The sequence below is a fragment of the Eurytemora carolleeae genome, unplaced genomic scaffold (assembly GCF_000591075.1).
Source record: "Eurytemora carolleeae unplaced genomic scaffold, Eaff_2.0 scaffold536, whole genome shotgun sequence".
Taxonomy (NCBI): domain Eukaryota; kingdom Metazoa; phylum Arthropoda; class Copepoda; order Calanoida; family Temoridae; genus Eurytemora; species Eurytemora carolleeae.
The window spans coordinates 52380-76862 of record NW_019396448.1 but is presented as its reverse complement, the minus strand read 5'-3'; the positions used below and the strand labels follow the sequence as shown (position 1 = coordinate 76862).

General features: G+C 31.9%; 1 protein-coding gene across 1 annotated transcript in view; it reads left to right on the top strand.

Annotated features, from left to right (window-relative positions):
* LOC111703495 (myosin-VIIa) overlaps nucleotides 1-24483 on the top strand; it is a 40674-nt gene that overhangs the window by 6000 nt on the left and 10191 nt on the right. The window contains exons 3-26 of the mRNA XM_023475444.1: nucleotides 109-212; nucleotides 896-1005; nucleotides 1496-1553; nucleotides 2433-2540; nucleotides 2833-2896; nucleotides 5982-6053; nucleotides 7745-7792; nucleotides 8632-8754; nucleotides 9719-9783; nucleotides 10245-10359; nucleotides 12579-12675; nucleotides 13210-13414; nucleotides 13715-13725; nucleotides 14275-14303; nucleotides 15719-15787; nucleotides 16236-16339; nucleotides 17507-17593; nucleotides 17769-17830; nucleotides 18138-18231; nucleotides 18308-18373; nucleotides 20825-20902; nucleotides 21851-21967; nucleotides 23377-23493; nucleotides 23850-23905. Of these exons, the coding sequence (XP_023331212.1) occupies nucleotides 109-212; nucleotides 896-1005; nucleotides 1496-1553; nucleotides 2433-2540; nucleotides 2833-2896; nucleotides 5982-6053; nucleotides 7745-7792; nucleotides 8632-8754; nucleotides 9719-9783; nucleotides 10245-10359; nucleotides 12579-12675; nucleotides 13210-13414; nucleotides 13715-13725; nucleotides 14275-14303; nucleotides 15719-15787; nucleotides 16236-16339; nucleotides 17507-17593; nucleotides 17769-17830; nucleotides 18138-18231; nucleotides 18308-18373; nucleotides 20825-20902; nucleotides 21851-21967; nucleotides 23377-23493; nucleotides 23850-23905 (2059 nt within the window). The remainder of the gene's footprint in view (nucleotides 1-108; nucleotides 213-895; nucleotides 1006-1495; nucleotides 1554-2432; nucleotides 2541-2832; nucleotides 2897-5981; nucleotides 6054-7744; nucleotides 7793-8631; nucleotides 8755-9718; nucleotides 9784-10244; nucleotides 10360-12578; nucleotides 12676-13209; nucleotides 13415-13714; nucleotides 13726-14274; nucleotides 14304-15718; nucleotides 15788-16235; nucleotides 16340-17506; nucleotides 17594-17768; nucleotides 17831-18137; nucleotides 18232-18307; nucleotides 18374-20824; nucleotides 20903-21850; nucleotides 21968-23376; nucleotides 23494-23849; nucleotides 23906-24483) is intronic.

Below are 24483 nucleotides of genomic sequence, written 5' to 3'. Positions count from 1 at the left end.
TTAATCCGTTCTGATTTGTACGTATTGTACTTGCTCTTTAGGTACCGTACATGGTTCCCTATAATCTGTACTTGATTGAACTGTACTGAAATCTATCATATTGTTTAGGTGAGGTTTGAACGAGGGGATATTTACACATATACCGGACCCATCCTTGTAGCGGTCAATCCATACAGAGAAATAGATGTTTACAATACTCATACTGTCTCAAGGTAATATAGGTTTAATCCATACAGAGAAGTAGATAACTTCAAGGTAATATAGTACAATGAAGTATTTATACTAAAGGCAGGGGTTTGATTGTAACATATCAGGACTGTTAATCAAAGCTAAAACAAGGATTGTAAATAAATGGCGGAACTTTCCTGGGCAATCTGTTGGCTTTGGGCCGAGCGTAGCGGGAGGGGGACAGTGTCGATGGCAATCTGGGGACTCCATTTTGGGGGTCTTGATTTTACTTCTAATTCTTATTCTTACAAAGGTTAACGTAAACCTTAAATTGCTTCAACACTGGAATTTTCAGGTTTTTATGAACAATAATGATTTTTTGCAATAAATTAGCATCTCTATTATCATGATGGAAAATCAAAACAGATCAAGTTGTATCATGTTCTGAATTAGATATGAGAGAACCACGGGAATATTCTTCGCTTAGTTTTGAGATTCTATATTGATTGTGTCGACTTTTATAGAGAAAATTTAGTTTTCCAGTAAAATCGTCCAAGTGCGGGTAAACGGCGGCAATAACTTATAGTAACCTGGGCATCGCTGGGTTCCCAAGCTAGTAATATAATAAAAGTGAAGAAAGATCAATATGTTCACGTTTACAAGTAATTTCTTTGAGAAATTAATTTAATTAGCTGTCAATAAATTCCAAAAAAAAAATTGAATTCAGTTATCATGGAGCTAAACTGGGTAGCTTGGATCCTCATGTATTCGCCCTGGCAGAATCAGCCTATATCAGCCTACAGTCGGAGACAGTGAACCAATCTCTAGTTATATCAGGTAAAATGCCATATTGAGAAGTAGTTGAACTACGTAGACTACGTTAAACCACTTTACTTGAACTTGAACTAGTGTACAAGGGAAGTGGTCCAAGTAATTCTACATCTTTCAGCTACTGGAGCCATTTTTGATGAAATTTTAATCCTACAAAATATACTAAAGGGTCGATCAACAATTAAAAGCCAATAAAAATTTGACCAAATTTCGTTCTCCTGTAATTCAAGAGATGTTTCGGTATCTCCCAACAACGTTTTATATGTAAGAAATCAAAATTAGATACTTAGTTCAAGTGTTTAAGTGTAATACTAGATCAAATTATGAAAGAAAGACTTTAAGCTAGGGTTTGCAATCGGAATTTCATTGCGTGGAATTGCGCACAGCTGTTCGAAATTACGCGCAACAGTGCTCGAATTGCGCGGAATTGTGTGGAATTGCGCGGAATTGCGTGGATTATTTTAAAATAATGTTTTGATTTTGAATTTTTTTACAGGGGAAAGTGGAGCAGGGAAAACCGAGAATACAAAGTTTATCATAGAATATTTGTGCAGGTAAATATAGAATATTTGTGCAGGTAAATATAGCATATTTGTGCAGGTAAATATAGAATATTTGTGCAGGTAAATATAGGATACTTGTGCAGGTAAATATAGAATATTTTGCTGGTAAATATAGAATATTTCTACATTTCTACAGGTAAAAATAGGATATTTGAGCTATATATCTACTTGTGAAGAGGGTGAACACTAATATATCTGCAGGGTGACCGCTAAAATATCTACCTTTGTACGGGGTGACCACTAATTTATTTACCTGTGTACATGGTGACCGCTAATATACCTACCTGTGTACAGAGTGACCGCTAAGGTATATACAGGGTGACCGCTACTATATCTTCCCGTGATCAGGGTGACCGCTAACATATCTACCTGTTTACATGGTGATCACTACCCTTATCTACTATGTTCAGAGGGTGAGCGCTAACATATCTACCGTGTGAAGGGTGACCGCTAAAATATTTCTTTGAACAGGGTGACAGCAGTCTAGGAGGTCCACAATGGGGCCTCTTGCAGATTTCACTTCCTTATGATTCCTTATATCTACCTGTGTACAGGGTGACCGCTAAATTATCTACTTGTGTATAGGGTGACCGGTTATATATCTACCTGTGTACAGGGTGACCGCTTATATATCTACGTGTGTTTAGGGTGATCGCTAAGATATCTACAGGGTTCAGTGTGACCGCTGTACTAATACATCTATTTTCGTACAGAATGACCGCTAATATATCTACTTGTGTACAGTGGGACCGCTCATATATCTTCCTGTGTACTCGGTGACCGCTTATATATATTTACCTGTGAACAGGGTGACCACAGATATATCTACCTGTGTACTGGGTGACCGCTTATATATTTACCTGTGTACAGGGTGACTGCTAACATATCTACCTGGGTTCAGCAGCAGATACTGGAAGCTAACAATATTCTAGAAGCTTTTGGAAACGCTAAAACAATCAGAAATGATAATTCTTCAAGGTACAATCTGTTCTTTTCTTATTTTTCCTTTTCTCATAAGATTTTTTCACTATTTTGCGTTCTTGTTTTTTTTCTTGCTTTTGTTATCCAATAACATAATACAAATTGCATTATAATTGGAATTAGGTCAATGCAGTTTTTTTCAAGGAAAGAAATCAAACTCTTTACTCTATATGGAACCAAATTATTATTATTAAGTCTATCTAACATTACCGTAACACACAAAAATCTGATTAAATGTTCCAGTTTATTTTTTAGAGTATTGAATAGACATAAATAATAATTATTGTAGATTTGGTCGGTTCATGCAGGTCTGCTTTGATTCAGGGTTCAAGATTGCAGGATGTGTTATTCAGGTTAGATTAAGAATTGGTATCAGGGGGTCGTAAAATCTGCCAGGTTTTCATAAAATCTGCCAGTGGGTCATAAAATCTGCCAGGGGGTCATAAAATCTGCCAGTGGGTCATAACATCTGCCAGGTTGTCATAAAATCTGCCAGGTTGTCATAAAATCTGCCAGGTTGTCATAAAATCTGCCAGGTTGTCATAAAATCCGCCAGGTTGTCATAAAATCTGCCAAATTGTCATAAAATCTGCCAGGTTGTCATAAAATCTGCCAGGTTGTAATAAAATCTGCCAGGTTGTCATAAAATCTGCCAGGCTGTCACAAAATCTGCCTGGTGGTTATACAATTTACTAGGTTGTCATAAAATCTGCCAGGTTGTCATTAAATCTGCCAAATTGTCATAAAATCTACCTGGTTGTCATAAAATCTGCCAGGTTGTCATAAAATTTGCCAGATTGTTACAAAATCTGCCAGGTTGTCATAAAATCTGCCAGGGGTCATAAAATCTGCCAGGTTGTCATAAAATCTGCCAGGTTGTCATAAAATCTACCAAATTGTCATAAAATCTACCAGGTTGTCTTAAATTCTGCCAGGTTGTCATACAATTTGCCAGGTTGTCATACAATTCAACAGGTTGTCATAAAATCTGCCAGGTTGTCATAAAATCTGCCAGGTTGTAATCAAATCTGCCAGGTTGTCATAAAATCTGCCAGGTTGTGTAATATCTGCCAGGTTGTTATAAATCTGCCAGGTTGTAATGAATTCTGCCGGGTAGTCACAAAATCTACCAGGTTGTCATAAATTCTGCCAGGTTGTCATACAACCTGCCAGGTTGTCATAATTTCTGCCAGGTTGTCCTAAAATCTACCACGTTGTCATAAAATCTGCCAGGTTGTTATAAATTATGCCAGGTCGTCCTAAAATCTGTCAGGTTGTCATAAATTCTGCCAGGTTCTCATAAAATCTTCCAGGTTGTCATAAAATCTGCCAGGTTGTCATAAATTCTGCCAGCTGTTATAAAATTGCCATGTTAACATAAATTCTGCCAGGTTGTCATAAAATTTACCATGTTTTTTTAAAATCTTAAATGGTCGAAGGAAGGGTTTCATATAGATACTTTTTTATGTTTGGGAATATACAGCTGAATCCGATACATATATATATTCCATTTTGAATACATATACCAGAGATAGAAATAGTTCATGCTCAATTCATTTACATATATCTATATATATATATGAAGTAATTATCTGTGTTTGTCTGTCCATTTGTTAGGATATTCGATCATTACTTATGAATCTCTCGACTGATTAAATTTTGATTGGGGAACCGGAACCACTGGAATGATCTTAGCTTGGTTTGAGAATTTTAAGTTCAGTGGATTGCATTTTATAGGGAAAACTCAAGGAAAAGCTGAGTTCTATAAATATATANAACTCTTTATATTCATTAAATATGTAATACAGTGCTCGGTTTATATTTCTTGTATAATCAAGGTCTGCTGCAAATTATATAACTCTGTATATTCATTAAATATGTAATACAGTGCTCGGTTTATATTTCTTGTATAAGCAAGGTCTGCTGCAAATTATATAACTCTTTATATTCATTAAATATGTAATACAGTGCTCGGTTTATATTTCTTGTATAATCAAGGTCTGCTGCAAATTATATAACTCTGTATATTCATTAAATATGTAATACAGTGCTCGGTTTATATTTCTTGTATAAGCAAGGTCTGCTGCAAATTATATAACTCTGTATAATACATTACATAACCTACACACCAGAGGTATATACTATATATTTTCAAGAAAAGGAGGGGGAGGATTTGTCTTGGGGGGGAGGGTTGAAATGAGAAAATGGATATTAGTTAATTTTTTTTCACCCTTGATATTTTTTATCCTAAAATTTATCAACTTTCCCCTATACAATCTTTATATCTAAATACAACGGTTAAAACCCTACACAGTTATTTTCATTCCATTCAAAAGTTCATGTACTCTGCCTGTACACAACTTACAAAGCATTACTCAACCCTGGAAAATTTAATGGTATTTTTTCGAATCCAAAAATAGGTTTTAACAATGTTGTTAACAAAAGATATTTCTCTACTTTTAACATTAAAAAACTTCGACTTTTGTTAACACAAAGCGGGTTTTTTCTTCTAATTTTATCTTAGGATTGTTTCCCCTCCTACTTCATGTTTTATATTATTATTTGTTTTTGTATATATAGAGTAATAAGAATAATATATGTGTTGTACGGTAAATGATGTAATCTCCACCTACTGAGCCCCCCCCCCCCCCCTCCGCCTGAACTGTCACCTAGAGAAGAGCAAGGGTGATGAAGTGGGGGGGAGGGAGGGAGGGGGGATAATCAATCTTCATCCCTAGAATATTGTTGTTCGATGTAAACTTTTTACTTTGATGCAGTAACCATGAGTTTTTTTAATGTCGATGTGTTTCTATTTTCTTTTAAATAATGTTTTTTTTAAAGAAACATTAAAAGTTTAATACCGCTCGTAATGCAAAACTAATACAGATTTAGTATTGGACTTATTTATTTTTATAATGTTATGAAAACATTAATATTTAGCAAAATTTTGATCAGAAATAATAAAAGATCCAAATTATAGTTTGGTAAATTAAAGAAATAAATCTTGGTTTTTCAATCTAAAAATAAAGATAAAATATCTATTTTTAAAGAAAATATTTGTATGAAAAAATATATAATTTTTTTTAAATAAAGATAAAATATCTATATTTAAAGAAAATATTTGTATGAAAAAATATATAATTTTTTTTAAATAAAGATAAAGTATTACCTGTTAGAGCAGTCCAGAATTATCCATCAGAGTTCTAAAGAGAGGAATGGTCGTATTTAGCTCGATCCAAATTTAACCCATTTTCAAGAAAAAGGGAAAAAATGGTTTTAAAATGTTGTTGGAGGGTTAAATATAGCTTTGTTCTCAAAATGTTTTTACATTTTGAATAGAAGAAAGACTTATTGAATTGCAGCACACTCAAAGATCTTCTGTTTCTAGATTTTTCTTGTATAAGCAAGGTCTGCTGCAAATTATATAATAAATTCCAGGATTACCTGTTAGAGCAGTCCAGAATTATCCATCAGAGTTCTAAAGAGAGGAATTATCATGTTTTCTACCAGGCAAACATTAGTTTATTTCAAACTTAAAGGGACACACGAAGTTACTTTTTAAAGATAAAACATTATAGGATGATAAATAGCTTGTTATTTTCTATACGTAAATAAAATAAACATTCATATTTTTCATGCAGCTTGCGTTTTGTAGAACTACGCCAGATTATTTTATAATAATAATAATAATGATAATAATAATAATAATAATATTAATAGTAATAATAATGATAATCCTAAAAATAATAATGGTCAATCATCATTCCGTAGCAATTTTAAGTAGATTTATCTAAGGTTAAGAAGTTCTACTTTTAGGAAAGGAATCCTTGCCACAAGCGCTAATGTTCTAAACCTAATCCTTAAATCTTTGCAACTTGCTGGTGTAAACTATTGAAATTTTAAACTTTGATTATTTGGTCTATCATAATTTACAGTTTGAAATATCTAAGGTGTGCGACATTGGGTTGTAAAGATATAAGGATTGGAAAATCAGAGTTGGTGGCAAATACTGAATTCCTATATGTTTCTTGTGTTTCCCACTGTAACAGTAAATCCTAAAATTACTTAAATCAGAGTTGGTGGCAAATACTGAATTCCTATATGTTTCTTGTGTTTCCCACTGTAATAGTAAATCCTAAAATTACTTAAAAGTTCAGAAACTCCTAAATCCTGGAGACTGTTATGAGGACTTAAATAAAACACTTAAAATATGTTTGACGATACCAAGTTTAAGTCCTCAAAACAGTCTCCTCCTTAATGGTAACCCTGTTTATCCTATCTTTGGTCCAGGATTTAGGAGTTTCTGAACTTTTAAGTAATTTCAAATTAATTAATTAAAATATGTTGGACGATACCAAGTTTTACTTAAATCATGATATGAATGTGGGCTTCAAATTTTGCTTGTTTAATGATATGGTAAAGAAAATAAGTTAAAAAGAAATTATAAATATAAGGAAACAGAGAGTAAAAATACCGTTCAGTGCAGTGTCTTTGAGTTTGAAGTCTCATCCTTTGGGGTAACCCTGTAGTTTATAAAAACGGTGTGCTACAACTTATTGTTGTAACACACCGTTTTATTTCTTATTATTTATTATAAGTATGATTTATAATTGCAGTAATGTATACATTATAATTTTCTCTCTAATTTTATATTATTTGGTGCCACATATTCAATATTCATGTGTACTGTATATACTAAGACTAGGAATGTTGTTTGGCAAACTAAGGAATTATTTGTGCCAGTACAGAGGTACTTCCATCATCTGCAGTCAGACCCATAAACCTTTGGAATAAGAAGACGACTTTTAGGATTTTAAATTGTTAAATGAACATGAAATACAACAATTGCAGGATACACAGACCCCACTTAATTAAATTGTTGTTCAATCTATTGGTAAGGCTTTTTGCCATAACAACTTTTAGTACACAAAAAGAGTGCCTAATTATCGCCTTTCTTTTCCATAGTTTAATGAATCCAATAATAGTAAATCTCTTTAGCGAAAATTGCTTGCACAAATATTATTTATTAATATTAGCTAACCTACACCCCTAACATTCCACGGATTGAAGGTTGGTTGTTTTATTATTTAATGATAATCTTAGTTTATGATTAGAGAGTTAATATCAATGTTTAATCAATAAAATTAGAAAATAAAAAACTTTGGTTTTGAAATTATATTTTAAACTAATGTTCTTGACAGTTGACAGCAGCAGCTCTAAGGGATAAATCATTAGCAGAACAGTTTCAGGTAAAAATATAGGGCTATGAAATACATATACGGCATTTTAACATCATAGACTCAATCCGAATATTTTTTTCTTTTTTCATATTTTCGTAATTGCGGATTTAAACTTTTGGAAAATAAAGGATTTTAACTTGAAAAAAGTAGTAACTGAGAGTGTTGGTGAAAGCTTACAAATTCAATTTTGTTATTTTCTATTGTGTTAAGAAATGAGTGATCGTATGTATGGGTTTCACACATTGCTGATTTTTATAGATTGTTATTCTGTTTGTTTAATGCAGATATATATATTCTAATATTTCTTGCACCACTATCAGAACTTGTGTTTTTGTTTGGCTGAAAGAAACCCACCGAGAAGTTAAGTTCTCTTAGTGATGAAAGAACTCTCATTAAATTAAGAGATATAAATAATTTAGCAACCCTTAGGTTATGAGGATAGATCCAGAAATTAAGGTATGAATAAGTAACTAGGTTTAAAGGAACAAGAACGGGAGCAAGGTAAAACAGGATAGGTAAGAAAAGAAATCAGGTTTAAAGGAATAGGAAAGGTACAAAGGTATAACAGGATAGGTAAGGAAAGAAACCAGGTTTAAAGGAATAAGAAAGGTACCAAGGTATAACCGGATAGGTAAGGAAAGAAAAAATGAATTCACTTTTAAGTGGAACCAACCATATTTGAGCCGCGGCTCAAATTCTCTAAATTAGGTCTCAGGTGTAAATGAATAAGAAAGGTACCACGGTATAACCGGATAGGTAAATAAATAAAACTGAACAAGCCACTGGAAAAGTTGAATCAGCAAATGTTAACCCTGGAACTGAACTCAACGTTAGTCCTAATTGTTAAGGTTCGTACCCCTGAAAGTTATCAGTACCTAAATCAGTCTGGGTGTACTACACTAGATGGAATTGATGACGCGGACAAGTTTGATACTCTTCGTCTTGCTTTAGAGATAGTTCAGATACCCAAGGAAACAAAACTCATATAAAACATCAACATTTAATATCCATTTTAATATAGGGAGTGGGAGGGGGGGGGGGTTATTAAATGATTTTTTTTTGGATAAATAAGATATTTGAATTGGTGCCGATTTGTTTTTCTTGTTTCACAGACATTTACCGAAAATAATCGAAATAATTTCATCTGTGTAGTTAGTGTGAGTGTGCAGTGTGCACTGGTGCAGGTTTGTCTGAAATGTTTTTTCCTTAATATTTAAGTTTATAAAAAAAATTAAGATATCTACGTTTATTAAACTTTTCATTACATTTTTCAAATAGAAATTTATGCTTTGTGTACTGTGCAGCTGAGAAAGTTATAAGTTTAATCTGCAGGGGAGTTTGCCGTCCGAATCAGGATTGTCCGTAAACCGTACTGCACTAATCGCAATAGTTGAACACCTGATTCGGACTCGATCTTCCCCTGCTTACACTTTAGACTGCAGATATAAGATGGATAAATTTCTTTTTAAAAATGTTTTAGTTGTTTGTTTTATGTAATAGCATGTTTTTACAAAGTCCAAATCTGTGCAAGTGCCGTGGTGCAGCCTTACATGTTTTCATTCTTTTATTTTATTTTGTATATTTAGTTGAAGATTAACCTAGTTAAGTTTAAATCAAAGGTTTATACAAACAAAAACTGTTAAACCCATACAACGCCGCAGAATATAAAGATAATTATTATTTTTCCCTTTAAATAATTGTAATTAACTATCATAATGCAATCCTTCAGAATTTTCATACAGTTTGAATATAAAACTGACATTTAACTAGAAGACAAAACGGATGTGGGCCGGAAGTCATCTGGGTAAATGTGAAGCGGAAAAGTCGTTTTGTGCCGTCATTTGTGGTTGGGAAGTAAAACGGATGTGGATTGCCTTCCTCCCCTCATCCTCAACATAATAGTTCGTTTGACTAATTAGAGTTTTGGAAACTTAGGAGAGCACAGATTCTTTGTTTGCCGTTATTTCTGCGATTCTTTGGCTGGGTAACCTTCAATACAGGTATAAACAATTGCTAATATTGAATTTATAGAGTTAAGAACAAAGTTTAAGCTTTTGATGTTGACCTGGATTGGTTCTTGTTAATTTAATGAATAATTATGTTGGTGCATTGTTGAGATTTCTCATGTTTCGTTTGTTGGGATTTAACTACGCGTCTTTTTTTTTGTATTTCAGAAAGGTATTCGGATTTTTCTAAAAAAAAGTTTAAACCTGATCTGCACAGCCAGTCTGGCGTGTTTTGGATCAAATAGACAGAAAGAAAATCGAAATGTTGGCTTTGTAAGATTGGATCTATGATGAATTTAAAAAAATTGTTATTTTGAAAATTGCATTTTTTACTATGTGAGTTATATTGACATCTAGTAGAAAGCATTTTAATTCTACATTTAGTGAACCTTTGCAAGTTTTTGAATCTTTGATTTGATAAAAGATTACTCATGGTGCTGATTTTGTCTGTGTAGGGGTGAAAACAATGATGAGTGTTCCTCTGACAGCGCTGCTTTAACTGCAGAAGACAAGAATATACTGACAACAATCTCTAGTTTACTAGCTGTAGATTATGACCAGCTAGTACAGGTATTAGATGAATCAGGGTAGGGAGGGAGGGGGGATATTCTGACAACCATCTCTAGTTTATTGGAAAATAGTTCTTGGCTGTTCTGTTAGTTTTTCCACAGAACTTCAATAATGAAAACAAAACATTTCAATTTAATAGATTTAAGGGTGTGATTTTATCTGATGCAAAATAGTTAATACATTTGTTAGAATAACTAGAGATTAAAATAATTTTCTGACATGTACACAACAAATATCAAAACATATTAAAACATATATTAAATTAGTTTTATATGAATAACAATTCGGGTTATAAAACATTGTAATGTAATTTTCAAAAAGAGAGTTTAGTAGTATATTTTTAACTATACTTTGAGAGTTTGATCGTAAATACTGTAATGCGCTCATATTGAAAATGTCAGGTTGATAGTTAAGAGATCTTTCAAAGTTTCCAAGCTTTTAAAAAATATTTTCAAAAGGGGAAGGAAGAAGTTTAATTGTTAGTTAATTTTTAATTACTAGTAAGAATATTTTTTACTCTTGACAATGCAAAGACTGCACTGGATGCTTTGTTTTTAACCGACTTAAGATGATGGTTCCAGTTAAGATTTTCGTCTAAAATACTTTAAAAGATTCATTTTACATCCAGCTCCTACTCTATCTTTATCATCATTTGCTTTAAACCAATCTTCTATTTAAGAGAGCTCAAAATTTTCCAAATCATACAACGTAAGCTTTTTGAAGAAAGTTGCGGTTTTTTATCATCAACAAAAAGAATTGTGAAAAAAGTAGATGCTTTAGGAAGGTCATTGATAAGAATCAAAAATAAAATTGGTCCTAATATCGACCCTTGTAGTACACCACAAGAGATTTCTTTATGTGAAGAGTCAACACTCTTGATTGAAGTAAATTGTTTTCTTCCATTTAATAATTTTTGAACCATAAGTTAGAAATCCCAGATGAACCAGGCTAGTGTGAAAGGGGGATGGGGTTTAGGGGATCGAAAGTAGATATTAAGAGTTAAAAATTGAAATGATCAGAACAAAATACATTATATTGTGGAATCTTTAGTCTTTACGTTTGTTGGTATGCGACAGATTTATGTAAAATTTATTATATTAATAATAATAAAATATTAATGAATTAACATAATAAATGGACGAATTGTTTTTATTACTCACAAAAAACTATAAGATTTAAGTTTTATCTTTCTGAAGACGAAGTTTAAAATATTTTGAGTTTTAAGAAGTTTAAGATTTTAAGATATTTTGAGTTGGCTGAAGATGTAATTTCAAGTTATCCTATATTTATAAAGTGACAAGTCCGATTCAGAGCGGACCCTTTAAACTTTAGAACAACAATTAGAACCACAATAGGAAAATTTCCGTTTTACAAATCAAACCAAACTTGAAAACATCATTTATAGCAAGAAAAACGAGGTGAATCTGATATGCCATATTATAAACAAAGGATCATTTGAAGTTACCCCTTTAAAGGGAGTGTTCGCGAAAAATGAAAGAGGATAAAGGCTTAATGCGATANACTTATACCGAAGAACGTAGTGTCCATACAAATTCAGAAAGATGCAACATACGACTTAGACCGTAAAAAAATCTATTTAATTCCAAACAAATCATTCAGATATTACAACCATATAGTCATCGATTATCTTTCGCCACATTTTTATATAGTTTATTTCTCATAATATGTTTTAATTGTTATGATCTTAGAGTTACTTATAAAACATTTATTCCTGTTTCGAGGATTTTTGGTAATGAAGACGACATTTTAATATTTTCCAGGAAAGCTCGAAAACAAGTTATAAGCTAAATATTATTTTAAAAATAAAATCAAAACATATTATGAAAAATCAACTATATACAAATGTGGCGAAAGATAATCGATAACTATAGGTTATAATATCTGAATGATTTGTTTGAAATTAAAAAGATTTTTTACGGTCTAAGTCTTATTATGCATCTTTCTGAATTTGTATGGCCACTACGTTCTTCGGTATTAGTCGTTTTTAACAATTTTCTCCTTATAGACGCAACAGCTAGAAGTAAGATTAGTAGCGATCAAAAGCGCTTTTTTATCGCATTAAGCCTATACCCCCTTTCATTTTTCGCGAACACTCCCTTTAAAGTTTTTTTTTTAGGTCAGTCATAACATATTAAAGTACTTGATGACCTAGATTATAGTTTCGACGACTGATATATAAGAAAGTTTAATATGTATAGGTTGCACTAGTTCGTCAAATAAACATCAGTGGAAACGTAACAAACATTCCTTTGAAACTCCAGGTAAACAAACTTGTACTTTACCTAGAATCTTTTAGTCAGGGGTTTATATTTTGTTGAACAATTTAGTCCTATGGATCTGGATCCATTGGATCCGCAACATTTTGTCTCCTGGATCCTGATCTAAATATCAACAAAAAACTGTAAACAACAGTTTTGCTCTCAAAACCTAAATCTGAATAGTTGTGAAAAAACAAATCCTTATCTCTGAATGGTTCATGGATCCGGCCGGATACCTTTTATCAGGTCGGAACCTCATCCGCAATAAAATGAAATAATCCAAAGCACTAATAAAATCATTTCTCCGTACTTTCGTGCTAAACTAATGAAATCATTTTGCATGAAAAAAATGATGTTTTGCTGAAAAACTCAGGGGAAAAACACAGTAAAATAACTAGCTAAATAAAGTTTTCGTAAAAAGCTTTCTTTCTTATTAATAAAAACTGTACATTTCTATTTCACTGCTGTTTATTACTATTGCACTGNTTTATTTTTAATATTCATAAATTGAAAGTTGAAAAACATATTTATTTCGTCCACTAAATGAAAATGAGCTTGATTATTTTATTAGGGTCGGAGCAAACTCAATTCATCGGCATCTTGGACATCTTCGGGTTCGAAAACTTTGAGTCCAACAGCTTTGAGCAGCTGTGCATCAACTACACGAACGAAAAGCTGCACATGTTCTTTAACCACTACGTGTTCAAGATAGAACAGGAGACTTATAAAGAGGAGCAGATTAAGTTCAATCATATTACGTTTACAGATAATACAAGGTCAGTATCGATAATAAATGTGGAAAACAACGACTTGAGACATTATTTTTTTTAAATTCTTTCCATCAAGTGATAGTGATGTCATTCTGTTAGTAAAACAAGGAATAATTTTTTTGATATTTTATCTTTCTTCATTAAGTTCTATTTTATTTATTCTTTATAAAAAATTTCCAGCTTTTTTTCTTCTTATACTTTTTTAGATATTGTTTTTAACCATATTCCATCTAATATATATGAACATAAAAACAGTTACTGTCGTCATTATAAGAAAAACATACAAGTTTCACAACTTTTGGATAGGTTTAATAGAAGTACATATAATTCATATCTTTGTTTTAAACTGTTTTTATAGTGAGACAATTTTCTAGTAAATCTAAACCCATGGCAGTTCATGATTTTGAAGATTCTCGATCTAATCATGTTTGGTTCCTGATATCTTAGAGAGATTAATCCAAACGTTGACTTTACATATAATATCATTAGATCTTTGCGATAATAAAAAAAAATAGAAAAAAATTGTATCGGTTTTTTATTTCTGTAAAAGTACAAATAAATATCTATTTGTTCAATTTTTTTTGATCTTTTTTATTTGGAATTAGCTTTGAAGGAATTGAGTATTTTTCACAAACTTAAATTTTCTAATTCCAATATCTTTGCAACCTGATGGTGTACACCTAAGATAATTTTAGCTTAAACTATTTGTTATAACAGAATTCATAGTTTGAAATATCTAATGTCAACGACATTGGATTGCTAGAATATAGGGGTTACAAAATCAGAGCTTGTTGCAAAAACTCAATTCCTTTGCAGACATTTACTTTATTCTACATTATTATGATAAGTATGTGTTTTATTTATAGAATTTGAAAACCATCAGGATTATGTAAAGGTAAAATATTGTGTTTACTCAGAATTTGAAAACCATCAGGGTTATGTAAAGGTAAAATATTGCATTAATCTGAATGCTTGTTTTGGTCTTATTTGTTTGTTTTAAAAAAACGCCAATATTCCAGTTTCAGACAAACTACTGTCATGAATTCCATGGTTATGAATACTGAGAATGTTATAAAGGAAATGAGTCTTTGACTCGAACTCAAATTTTCTAATCCCTATTTCTTTGCAACCTGATAGTGTAGACTTTTGATTTTTCAAACTTTGGTTAATTAATCCAACAGAATTCATAGTTTGAAATATCTAAGATATACGACATTGGGTTGCAAACATATAAGGTTTAGAAAATCAGAGTTTGTGGCGAAGACTCAATTCCTTTGCTTATTTTCCCACTTCTTTATTACTCTTCTTTGTGCACAAATTAAACGAAGCGAACTGATTTTTTTGCTGCTTATCTCTTTCTAAAGTTCTATTATTTTATTTAATTTCCCTTAATGTTTGAGTCTAAAAGTAGGGAAAAGGGATGTAGGAAACACACAGGGAAGGGAACATGGGAGGGGGGGGGGTGAAGAAGGGAAATAAAGGAGTTGGGAGTGAGGAGGGGATAACCTAGATAGTTTGGTTTCCAAGTTAAGTAATTGGGTGAAGCAAATTTAATCTTGAACTTACTTTCTTACAGTCAATTTTATAGAACAACAGGGGATTTACAGGACAAATTTATGTTTTAAAGGACAATAACAGGTTTAAATATGATAAAGCTAGTCGCTGATATATTTATTTATTTGTATAGAAAATGTTCTAGATTTATTTATAAATATGTTAGCTATAGCTGGCCAAACGGCTGGACAAAATTGTCTGAAGTATTTAAGTAAACCCATGGGTACCCTTGAGGTATTACACTGCAAAGTAGACAGAATGAGAAAGTAAAATTTATGCGACCTCACTGGTACAACTTTGTGACCTCCTCGTAGCCCCTTTAGTATTGATTTTATGCATAAATGTAAAAAACAAATTTATTTGGTCAGAGATATACACTTCAAATCCTTTTTGTTCTTTTCAATAACTCTTCAATTTCATAAGTTATTATAGATGAAAACTCAATCATTCAAAAATTGACCCATAAACTCATTATATTAACAATTTACTAGCTTACAAAATTTCTAGCTCATAAACTCATTAGTTTAATAATTGACTGGATCTGAAACTGGCCTCCCTGCCCTTGATTTATGATGAAAAGGATTGTTTACAAAATGGATTCCATCAAGGAAACATTAAACCTTAATATATCATAGTCAGGCAGGCAGGAAGGTAGGCAGGCATACAGGCAGGCTGTCAGTTGTTAGTCAGGTAGGCAGTCAGCCAGTAAGCCAGACACTGAAACAGACAAGTCAACAATTTTTTTTGCTTGTTTAGGGAGATGATAGAAGAATGTGGGATAAGGAGTTTGGTATTCGACATTATGCTGGAACGGTAGTTTATAAGGTATGTAGTAGTAAAATACGGAAAACTTTAATACCATACAATTTTCCAACTCCAATTTTTGTCAAGGGGAAAGAGGTAAAATTTATGTGTAATTGCTGTAACGACTTTGCGACATCATGACAGAAAAAATCAAACTTGATTGCATATGTATAAGGATTTTAACATTCTTTTCTTATCAAGAAGAAGAATCAAAGTTTGGAAGCATCCGCTTTTTTAATCTAAAATAAAAGGAGCTCAACACCTGTCTAGACTTTGGAAATTTCCAACTTTGAATTATCAAAAGTCTGACTTGGAAATATCCAAAGATATAGGGATCATAAAGTTAGAGTTTGAGGCAAGTGTTCAGTTTTTTCAACTTCAATCGTTATCAATTTCATTCCCTCTCTTTCGTTTTTTTCCAGTCAAAGTAAAATAATTTTTGTGTTTTATACATATATCTTTTTTTCAGGTTGAAGGTTTTGTCTCTAAGAACAGAGATAGTCAACAAGATGTTTTCTTTGATATTCTCGGCAAGTCACAATCCAAGTTTGTTCTAGAACTTTGTGAATTCAGGTGAAATTCCATTTAGAAAACAAAATCAGGGGTATATACTATATATTATATATTTATATATACTAGGCTTTTACGGCGCTTTGCACCCAAAATAAAATTTCGCGGATTTTATGAACAAATTTGTGGATTTTTAAAATTTTGAAAAATCGAATTTTGTCAGTCGCAAAGATCCCCCAAAAAATTTTGGCCCGATTAGTTGAGGTTTATTGGACACAAACAGACAGACACCCAGACAAGCAAAGTATATACATAGATTTATAATCATCATTACTTTTTATCATTGTTATTTTTCATAATTATTATTAATATCATCATCATCATCAGTATTCATTATTATTATTATTATTTTCATCTTCATCATGAGGCTGGGCACGTTCCAACTTTTTAAAGCCATTTCGTTAACAGTTAATTCCAACCGTTTTTAAAATTAAATCTTAAGTAGCCATCAGTATTAGAGGGTAAGAACGAAACTTCGTTTCATTAACGGTAGTTTCCGGGTTTTTCAAAGTTACCGTTAGTAAACGATCTTGATTTTATTCACGGCGCCCTTTAATGAAAAATGTTCAATAGTTATTACAGAATTGACGTCGTGAAGTGCCGAAAAAATTGTGGTTCATGAAATTATTAACGGCGAAGCCGTTACTGGTCTATTACAGAAGTGACTGCATTAACAGTGCGAAGCGGTGAAAAAAATCATAAACATTAAAACATGTTGATATTTTTTTACAACTTTAAATCAAAACGGTTTTTGCCGTTCGTTAACGAACTCGTTCGTTTATTTTCGAAAATCTCCGTTCCCCAGTCCTAAATTCATCACTATTAGTTATTATTATTATTATCATCATCATCATTATTATTTACTAGCTTAGGAACCCAGCGCCATGCCAAGGTTACTATAAGTTACTCCCACCGTTTACCCGCACTTGAAACGATTTTAACTGGGAAACAAAATTTTCGACATTAAAGTCGACCAACTTAATTTAGAATTGCAAGACCAAGCTAAGAACATTCCCATGGATCTCCCGAGTTTTCCAAATCGCAAATCGGTCAAGGGGTTCCTGAGTTTTGATCGGACAAACAAACAAACAGAGATTACAACATTTTATGTAAATAAGATAATTATTATTTTTGGTATTATTATTATCATTATTATTAATATTATTATAGGGATCTGTTGTCCAAGGTTGCCCAACTAGGAGATGTGAAGGGAGATGGATCATTTAGTAAAGGAACAGTAAAGAGAATGACGAACAGGAACTTAAACATTTGAAAATTTCAAAATGTTTTTTTTATAGCATTGAAATAATTTCTTCCAGCTATCTTCCCCCATCATATTCATTTTAATTTTTGAAAACAAACAATGTACTAGCCATTAGGGTTTTGGCTCTTTTTAATATTCTGAATCTGATATTTAAATGTTACGGTTTAGAGCTAAACCAACGGTTAGTGATGCCTTCCGATTACAGTTACAAGTTCTAGTTGCTGTTTTAGGTAATTATATGTTACAGTTACAAGTTCTAGTAGAAGATCTATTGATTATAGTAAAGGATATGAATTTGTAATACGTGTTTATCATTTATATTTTAAGGCCAGCTCATTAAAAAAAAACAGACCACAATTTCTAAAAGTTAGGGAGCTTTTTTTAAAATGCAAAAAAAAGCGGAAAACGATAAAATTTAAGTGTTTGATATATACAATTAATAAATTGTGACACAGACTGATTTTACATCCATTTTTCAAGGACTATCCCTGAGCCTGTTAAATTTATTAAGTTGGCACCGTAAACAGATTTGTTTAGAAAACACGAATCCATGGTATGTGAGATGCATCAAACCAAACATGGATAAATCTCCAGGACTATATGATCAGAAACTAGTGCTGGATCAACTTAGGTATCATTATTATTATTATTATTATTATTATTATTTTATATATTATTATATTGTTTGATATTATTATTATTACTAGGTATCTGGGAATGCTTGAGATAATAAGAATAAAAAAACAGGGTTTCCCTGTACACTATCCATTCAGGGACTTCAATATAGTTCATCTTTTTCTAGTAATGATTATGGCCATTTTTTCCTCGTACTTTAAAAACCTAAACATTTTATGGAATGCGATTTATTTTAAAAGTCTGTTTTTCATTGCTATGCATTATTTTTCAATTAGGTCCATGAATCTTTCCTGAGGTCATATAAGGTATTACACAAATTGTGTCGGATAGGTTCTGTCAGTAATAAACAATATGAAAGTTATAATATATAATTCTAGCTTGGGGAACCAGCGCTGCCTAGTGCCCAATCAAAAGTTACTCCCGCCTTTTACCCGCACTTGGCCGATTTTACCGGGTAACTGAATTTCGCTATGAAAGTCGACCCACTTACCTTAGCATCTTTAAACCAAGTTAAGAACATTCCCGTGTGTCTCCCAAGTTCCCCAAGCAAAATTTAAGGTAAATCGGTCTAGGAGTTCCTGGGTTCTGATCGGTCAAACAAACTGACAGACAAACAAAGATTACAACTTCATATGTATAGAGATAGAGAAAGAAACCCCTGAACACCTTTTTGGAAAACTTTTTTAGTTTCGGCGAAGGCTGTTTTCAAACTTTTTCTATATTAAATTATAGACTTATTTCGTACACAAAAGTAAAATGGTAAAATATGATAAAACAAAAACAAGAATTAAGTATAATATAGAAATAAAGTTTCTAGTCGGAACATACAAAGGTAATCATGGTTGCGATCTCATTATCAACAAAATTGTTAAGAACAAAATTATCATCTATAACTTAAAGTAATTCATGAAGAATGGGTAATTTCCATTCTTGGTCTAAAGGAATCTGATTGCATAACTTATTTTTTCACACAAAATTTGTTTAGATTTCTAGATTTTACATTACAATCTTGTGCAATAGATTAAGATTTTTACATAAAACAGTTCTTAAATCATGATTACTTAGATCTACTAAAAGTGGAATACATAGCTAATGACAATTTGATAAACTGGTCACAAATTGTACAAAACGAGTGCATAACACTGTTTGAATATGAGGAGCATTAGAAATGGGCTCAATGAAATATCTTTGGGTTTCTCTTGGTAGATCAAATAAGATGCGAATATTAACGTTCCCTGAATTCAGGAGTTTTTGAACATCCCTACTGTATAAATCCCAGAGAATGTAGCTATGGAAATCACAATTATATATATCATACAATATTAACACATTGAATGTATTAGCATAATAGCATAATGAAATTCTCGATTAATAGAATGTATCTTAGAAATAAAGAAATTGGGTCTTTGCCACAAACGCAAATTTTCTAATTCCTTTATATTTACACTTTGACGGAGTACATAATTGATATTTTAAACTTAGATTATTTAATATATCAGATATCATAGTTTGAAATATCAAAGGTCTACGACATTAGGTTGCAAAGATATCTAACCTATGAGTTTGGTGCCAGTGCCGACTCGGTGCCGGTTCGGTGCCGGGACTTAGAGTTTTCATAAATTGAAATATCAAAGGTCTACGACATTGGCAAAGATATAGGAATTAGAATATCAGAGTAATTGTGGCAAAAACTCAATTACTTCAGCACGTTTAAAGCTAACATCTTTTGACATAGAACCATTAGACTGTAGTGTGTTGACAAGGTGTTTAATTTCACTTACATATGATAAGGGTTAATTATAAAGAATCGGGCAAATATTATCAGGATGCATGACAGGGTTACTGAAAACTATACATAATGTTTTTGATTTGGAAACATCTATATTTGTACTTAACTTTAACTGAAGAAAACTAGCAAATTTTTCACAAAAATTAGTCATTAACTGTAGTCCAGATCGACTCGGAGATAATAATATAATGTCATCCGCTTAAACCCAGATTCCTAGGTATAGGCAATTTAGTTGACAACCAACTTTCAGATTTCAAAGTTGAACAATGAGATCCTTTATATAAACACAAAACAATATAGGCGAGGATACTGCACCCTGGCGTACACCATTTTTCCATTCAAAGGTTGTAAAATAATATCCCCCCCCCCATCTCACATTACACATTTGATATGAGTAAATATGTACTAAGCCTTTTAATATCAAAGGTGATATTTTTCTTTCCAAAAGTTCTGGAAATAGTTTAGCCCAAGAAACCATGTCAAATGCTTTACTTAGGTCCATTGAACAGGCAAATATAGGCCTGCATGATTTATTACAGTGTTTATCGCCCAAGTACACACACATAGATGTGCTTGAAGTGTAGCTCATCTGTTGCTAGTTTATCCCCTTCGAGAATAATGATAAGCCAATCAAACCATCAATAGCATGGCTCTGTAGTTTGCACTTGTGTTCCAGGAGTAATTTAAAAATTATGACTTGAAAAAATAAATCTTAATTATCGCACCTTGAAAATTGATTGATAAGTTTTGTGAAAAAATATTTTAGATTTGACAAGTATTGAAGTTGATTGTAATCTAGTGATTTTAAAACAAGATATGTTTGTATCAATATCAAGAACAGATTCAAGATACCTAAAGATGAGAAGGAAGGAGTCAGGTATACATATCTAAACACTAGTAAAGGGACTGTAAACGGTGCCACAACAAACTCCTGAAACTTCTAAAATACAAACTCCTAAAAATCTCTTTTAACTGTGAATTAAATTTTAGTGAATGTTTCACACTATATTTAATCAAGTTGTCTTGTGTAAATGATCAAATTCAAATCTAAATATTTTCTATTTTAATTATACAATTACTAATGTACCAGATACATACAGATTATGCAAACAAGTGTATACATAAGTTACCATCTATATCATTAGGAAATAGTTCCAGCACTTCATTCAAGAAGTTGGATGTCTTTGGAGTTAGATTTTTCTTATTCCTTGCACGAACAATTGCTTGCCAAGAAGCTTTAAGGCTAGGCAAAGCAAACACCATGTTCGCATTGGTCTAATCAACTTTATTTTGAATTTATCCAGGGCCAAAATTGGGGTTCTCAGTACTACGTTTTATATATAGATACAGATTCAGGCTTACATAATATATGTTAAAAAAGAGAAGACGACTTTCAAAACTTTTAATTTTTTAAATCTCTGTTTAAATGCTGATCTTGTTTTTTACTATAATACTGAACTTCCTTCTCATTTCAATTTTAACATTAAGAGAACATTAATTTTTACCCAATTACTGATATGCCTTTGCAACCTTGTAATTCTTAGCGTTCAGTTTACAACTAAGAGAGTAAAAAAGACAAACTTGTTTGGTTGCATGAAAAGGTTTCCAACCAAAATAAAATTTTGGGCTCACTTATAAAATCATAGAAAAGGGTCAAATTTACTGATAGAGCTGTATGACCTCGTATGAGAGAGAATAAAATTCTTATGTTGCATTTAAGCTATTTAAAACATGTTTGTCTTTCTCAATATCCCTTAAAAAATAAGAGTTATTTTATTAAATTATGTTAAATTTTCATCTGATTTGAAATATATTACTTATATAGGTTTATGCTGCGGGCTGAAGGAATGGCGTCTACAGAATGGCAGATTGGAAAAACTAAAGTATTTCTGAGAAGCTGTGTTCATGAACCATTAGAGGAGAAACGACGACAAGTTCTCAGGTTAAACAAAAAACATTTTAAATGAATTGTTCATAACGGATTGTAGTCTTTGTCAGAGGTTGTAATCTAGCACCACATTCATCCGTACATGTTTTTTTTATTCTGAGAAGAGGGCTGACAATATTCCAGCTCCCTAAGGAATTCTTAGGCCTGAGAAAATAGAGTGCAGGAGTTCTTCTGATAAACTGGAATGACTTACAAGAATCAAGAATTCTTTTGTCGAAAATATCCACTCCTAGCCTAGCCTTTCTTATTCCATGTGTTATTATTAATTCTGAATTCTGACAATGCATCCAATCCACAGAATTTTCAATCCCCTCTTAGCAGTGTCTTTTATTATTCCAACCTGCAAGAATACATCTGATAAATATGAACGATTTGGAGCAAATAGCTGCATCAGCAATTCTCAAGAATTCCTAAATATACTTCATAAGAGAAATTTGACACCTCTGCATGGATCACACACAGTAACTTTCTATTATACTTAATTTGAAATTTCGGGCGCCAAGATATCAAATTACAGAAAAGTATGAAAAAGAAAATTGCCAAAAAGAGAGCTGAAGCTCTGGAAAATATCCGGAATATTAGGGAGAAACAAAGACAGACATATGTGTCAAAATGCATATTTCCTTTGTCTACAAAGGATTAGAATGCGTAGATCTACAAATGAGGAATTCAGAAAACAGATGTATGATCAGCTAAAAAAAAAATTGAGCAGCCAAAGCTCTTTTAAAAAAAAAAAATTGTCAAAATTTATATTCCAAAACCACCTCACACAATACTAATACTTATATTAATAAACTATAATCAATACTTAAGATTTTGAGGAAAGGTGGGGAATAGTAACAGATTTTATGAAAAAGAGATTACACTTTGATTTCTTTAACCACCTAGGCTGTTTTCAAAATTTAATTGATAGTATTTTAATCTAGAAGTCGGTGCAAGTCTGATTTTTACAAACTGAATTTTTTACTTGGGTGAAGATAGTTAAATAATTTTTGTTTCAAATGAAAAATATATAATTGGATTTTATAAATAAATTTATTCTTCTCATATAAGAAAAATCCGGAAAATTTTAAATAATTAAAATATTACAAATGAATTAACTCCTTTCTCTAACGATGTTAGGTTCTTTCCTAAAGGCACTTTCCTAAGGACGTTTTTTCCAAATGGCAACCTCCCAAATCTGCAAGTGGCAGCCTCTTAATTTGAAAATTGATGGTTGGGAAATTCCACATTTGAGAAGTTACTACATGAGCAATTGTTCCTTGGGAAAATGCCTTAGGGAAAGTACCCAACACCGATCTCCAACTACCAAAAGATCGGGAATTGATTCAACAAACAGATCGATATTTTTATTCTGAATTATTTAGATATTGGATTTTTTATTAAAATGATTTTATATTTAGGAGGTCAGCAATCCTGATCCAGAAGATGTATAGAGGCCGGGTGTTGAGGTTACGATATATCCGCATGGTTGCTGCAGCTAAGAGAATACAAGAATATTTCTTCTCATGGAAATTCAGGTCTTTACATAATTTTTTTCAATGATTTTTGCTGGGATGATCTACAGATTCTTTCCTCCTTTAATTTTTTTTTGAATTTGCCAGATGCAACATTTCAGTACCAAGGCTGTTATTTTTCAGCCCAAGGTACAGGAGTATATTTTTTCTAGGAAATCATTTCCCAAAACTTAAATTTTGTAAACGTACTTATGTTTTGGAGGATATTTCCTCCATCTTTCCTTTCCTTCCCCCCCGGCCCAAATTGTATTTAAATAACATGGTTTTTGGTCTTATTTCATGTATTTCTCATCTTTAATTTTAAACTTCTGTGTACCTTTATAATTTAATAATCTCTTAAAACTATTTATTTATTTTAGGTTTCAGTTTATTCAGCAAAGAAGAGCAGCAGTTGTTATTCAAGCACATCTTAGAGGTAATTCTTGTTGTACTGTACTGTACTTAACTATATTCAAGCATCTTAGAAGTAATTCTTGTTGTACTGTACTGTACTTAACTATATTCAAGTACATCTTGAAAGTAATTCTCGTTTTACTGTACTGTACTAAGCTATATAATTCAAGTACATCTTAGAGGTAATCTCGTTGTACTGTATTGTACATTATTATACTATGGATTCAAGTACAACTTAGAGGTAATCCTCGTTGTGATGTATTGTACTATACTATAAATTCAAGTACATCTTAAAGGTAATCCTAGTTGTACTGTACTAAACTTAATATTCCAGCACATCTTAGAAGAAATCCTCGCTGTACTGTGTTGTTAGAGGTAATCCTTGTTGTACTGTACTCTACTTAACTAAATTAAAGCACATCTTTGAGGTAATCCTTGTTGTATTGTACAGTACTATTCTATATTCAAGTACATTTTAGGGTGTTACTTGCGGTATTGTACTGTACTATACAATTATTAAGTACATTTGAAGGTAATCATCATTGTACTGTACTATATACTATACTATATTTAAGCACAATTTTAATTGTTTAAACTGTA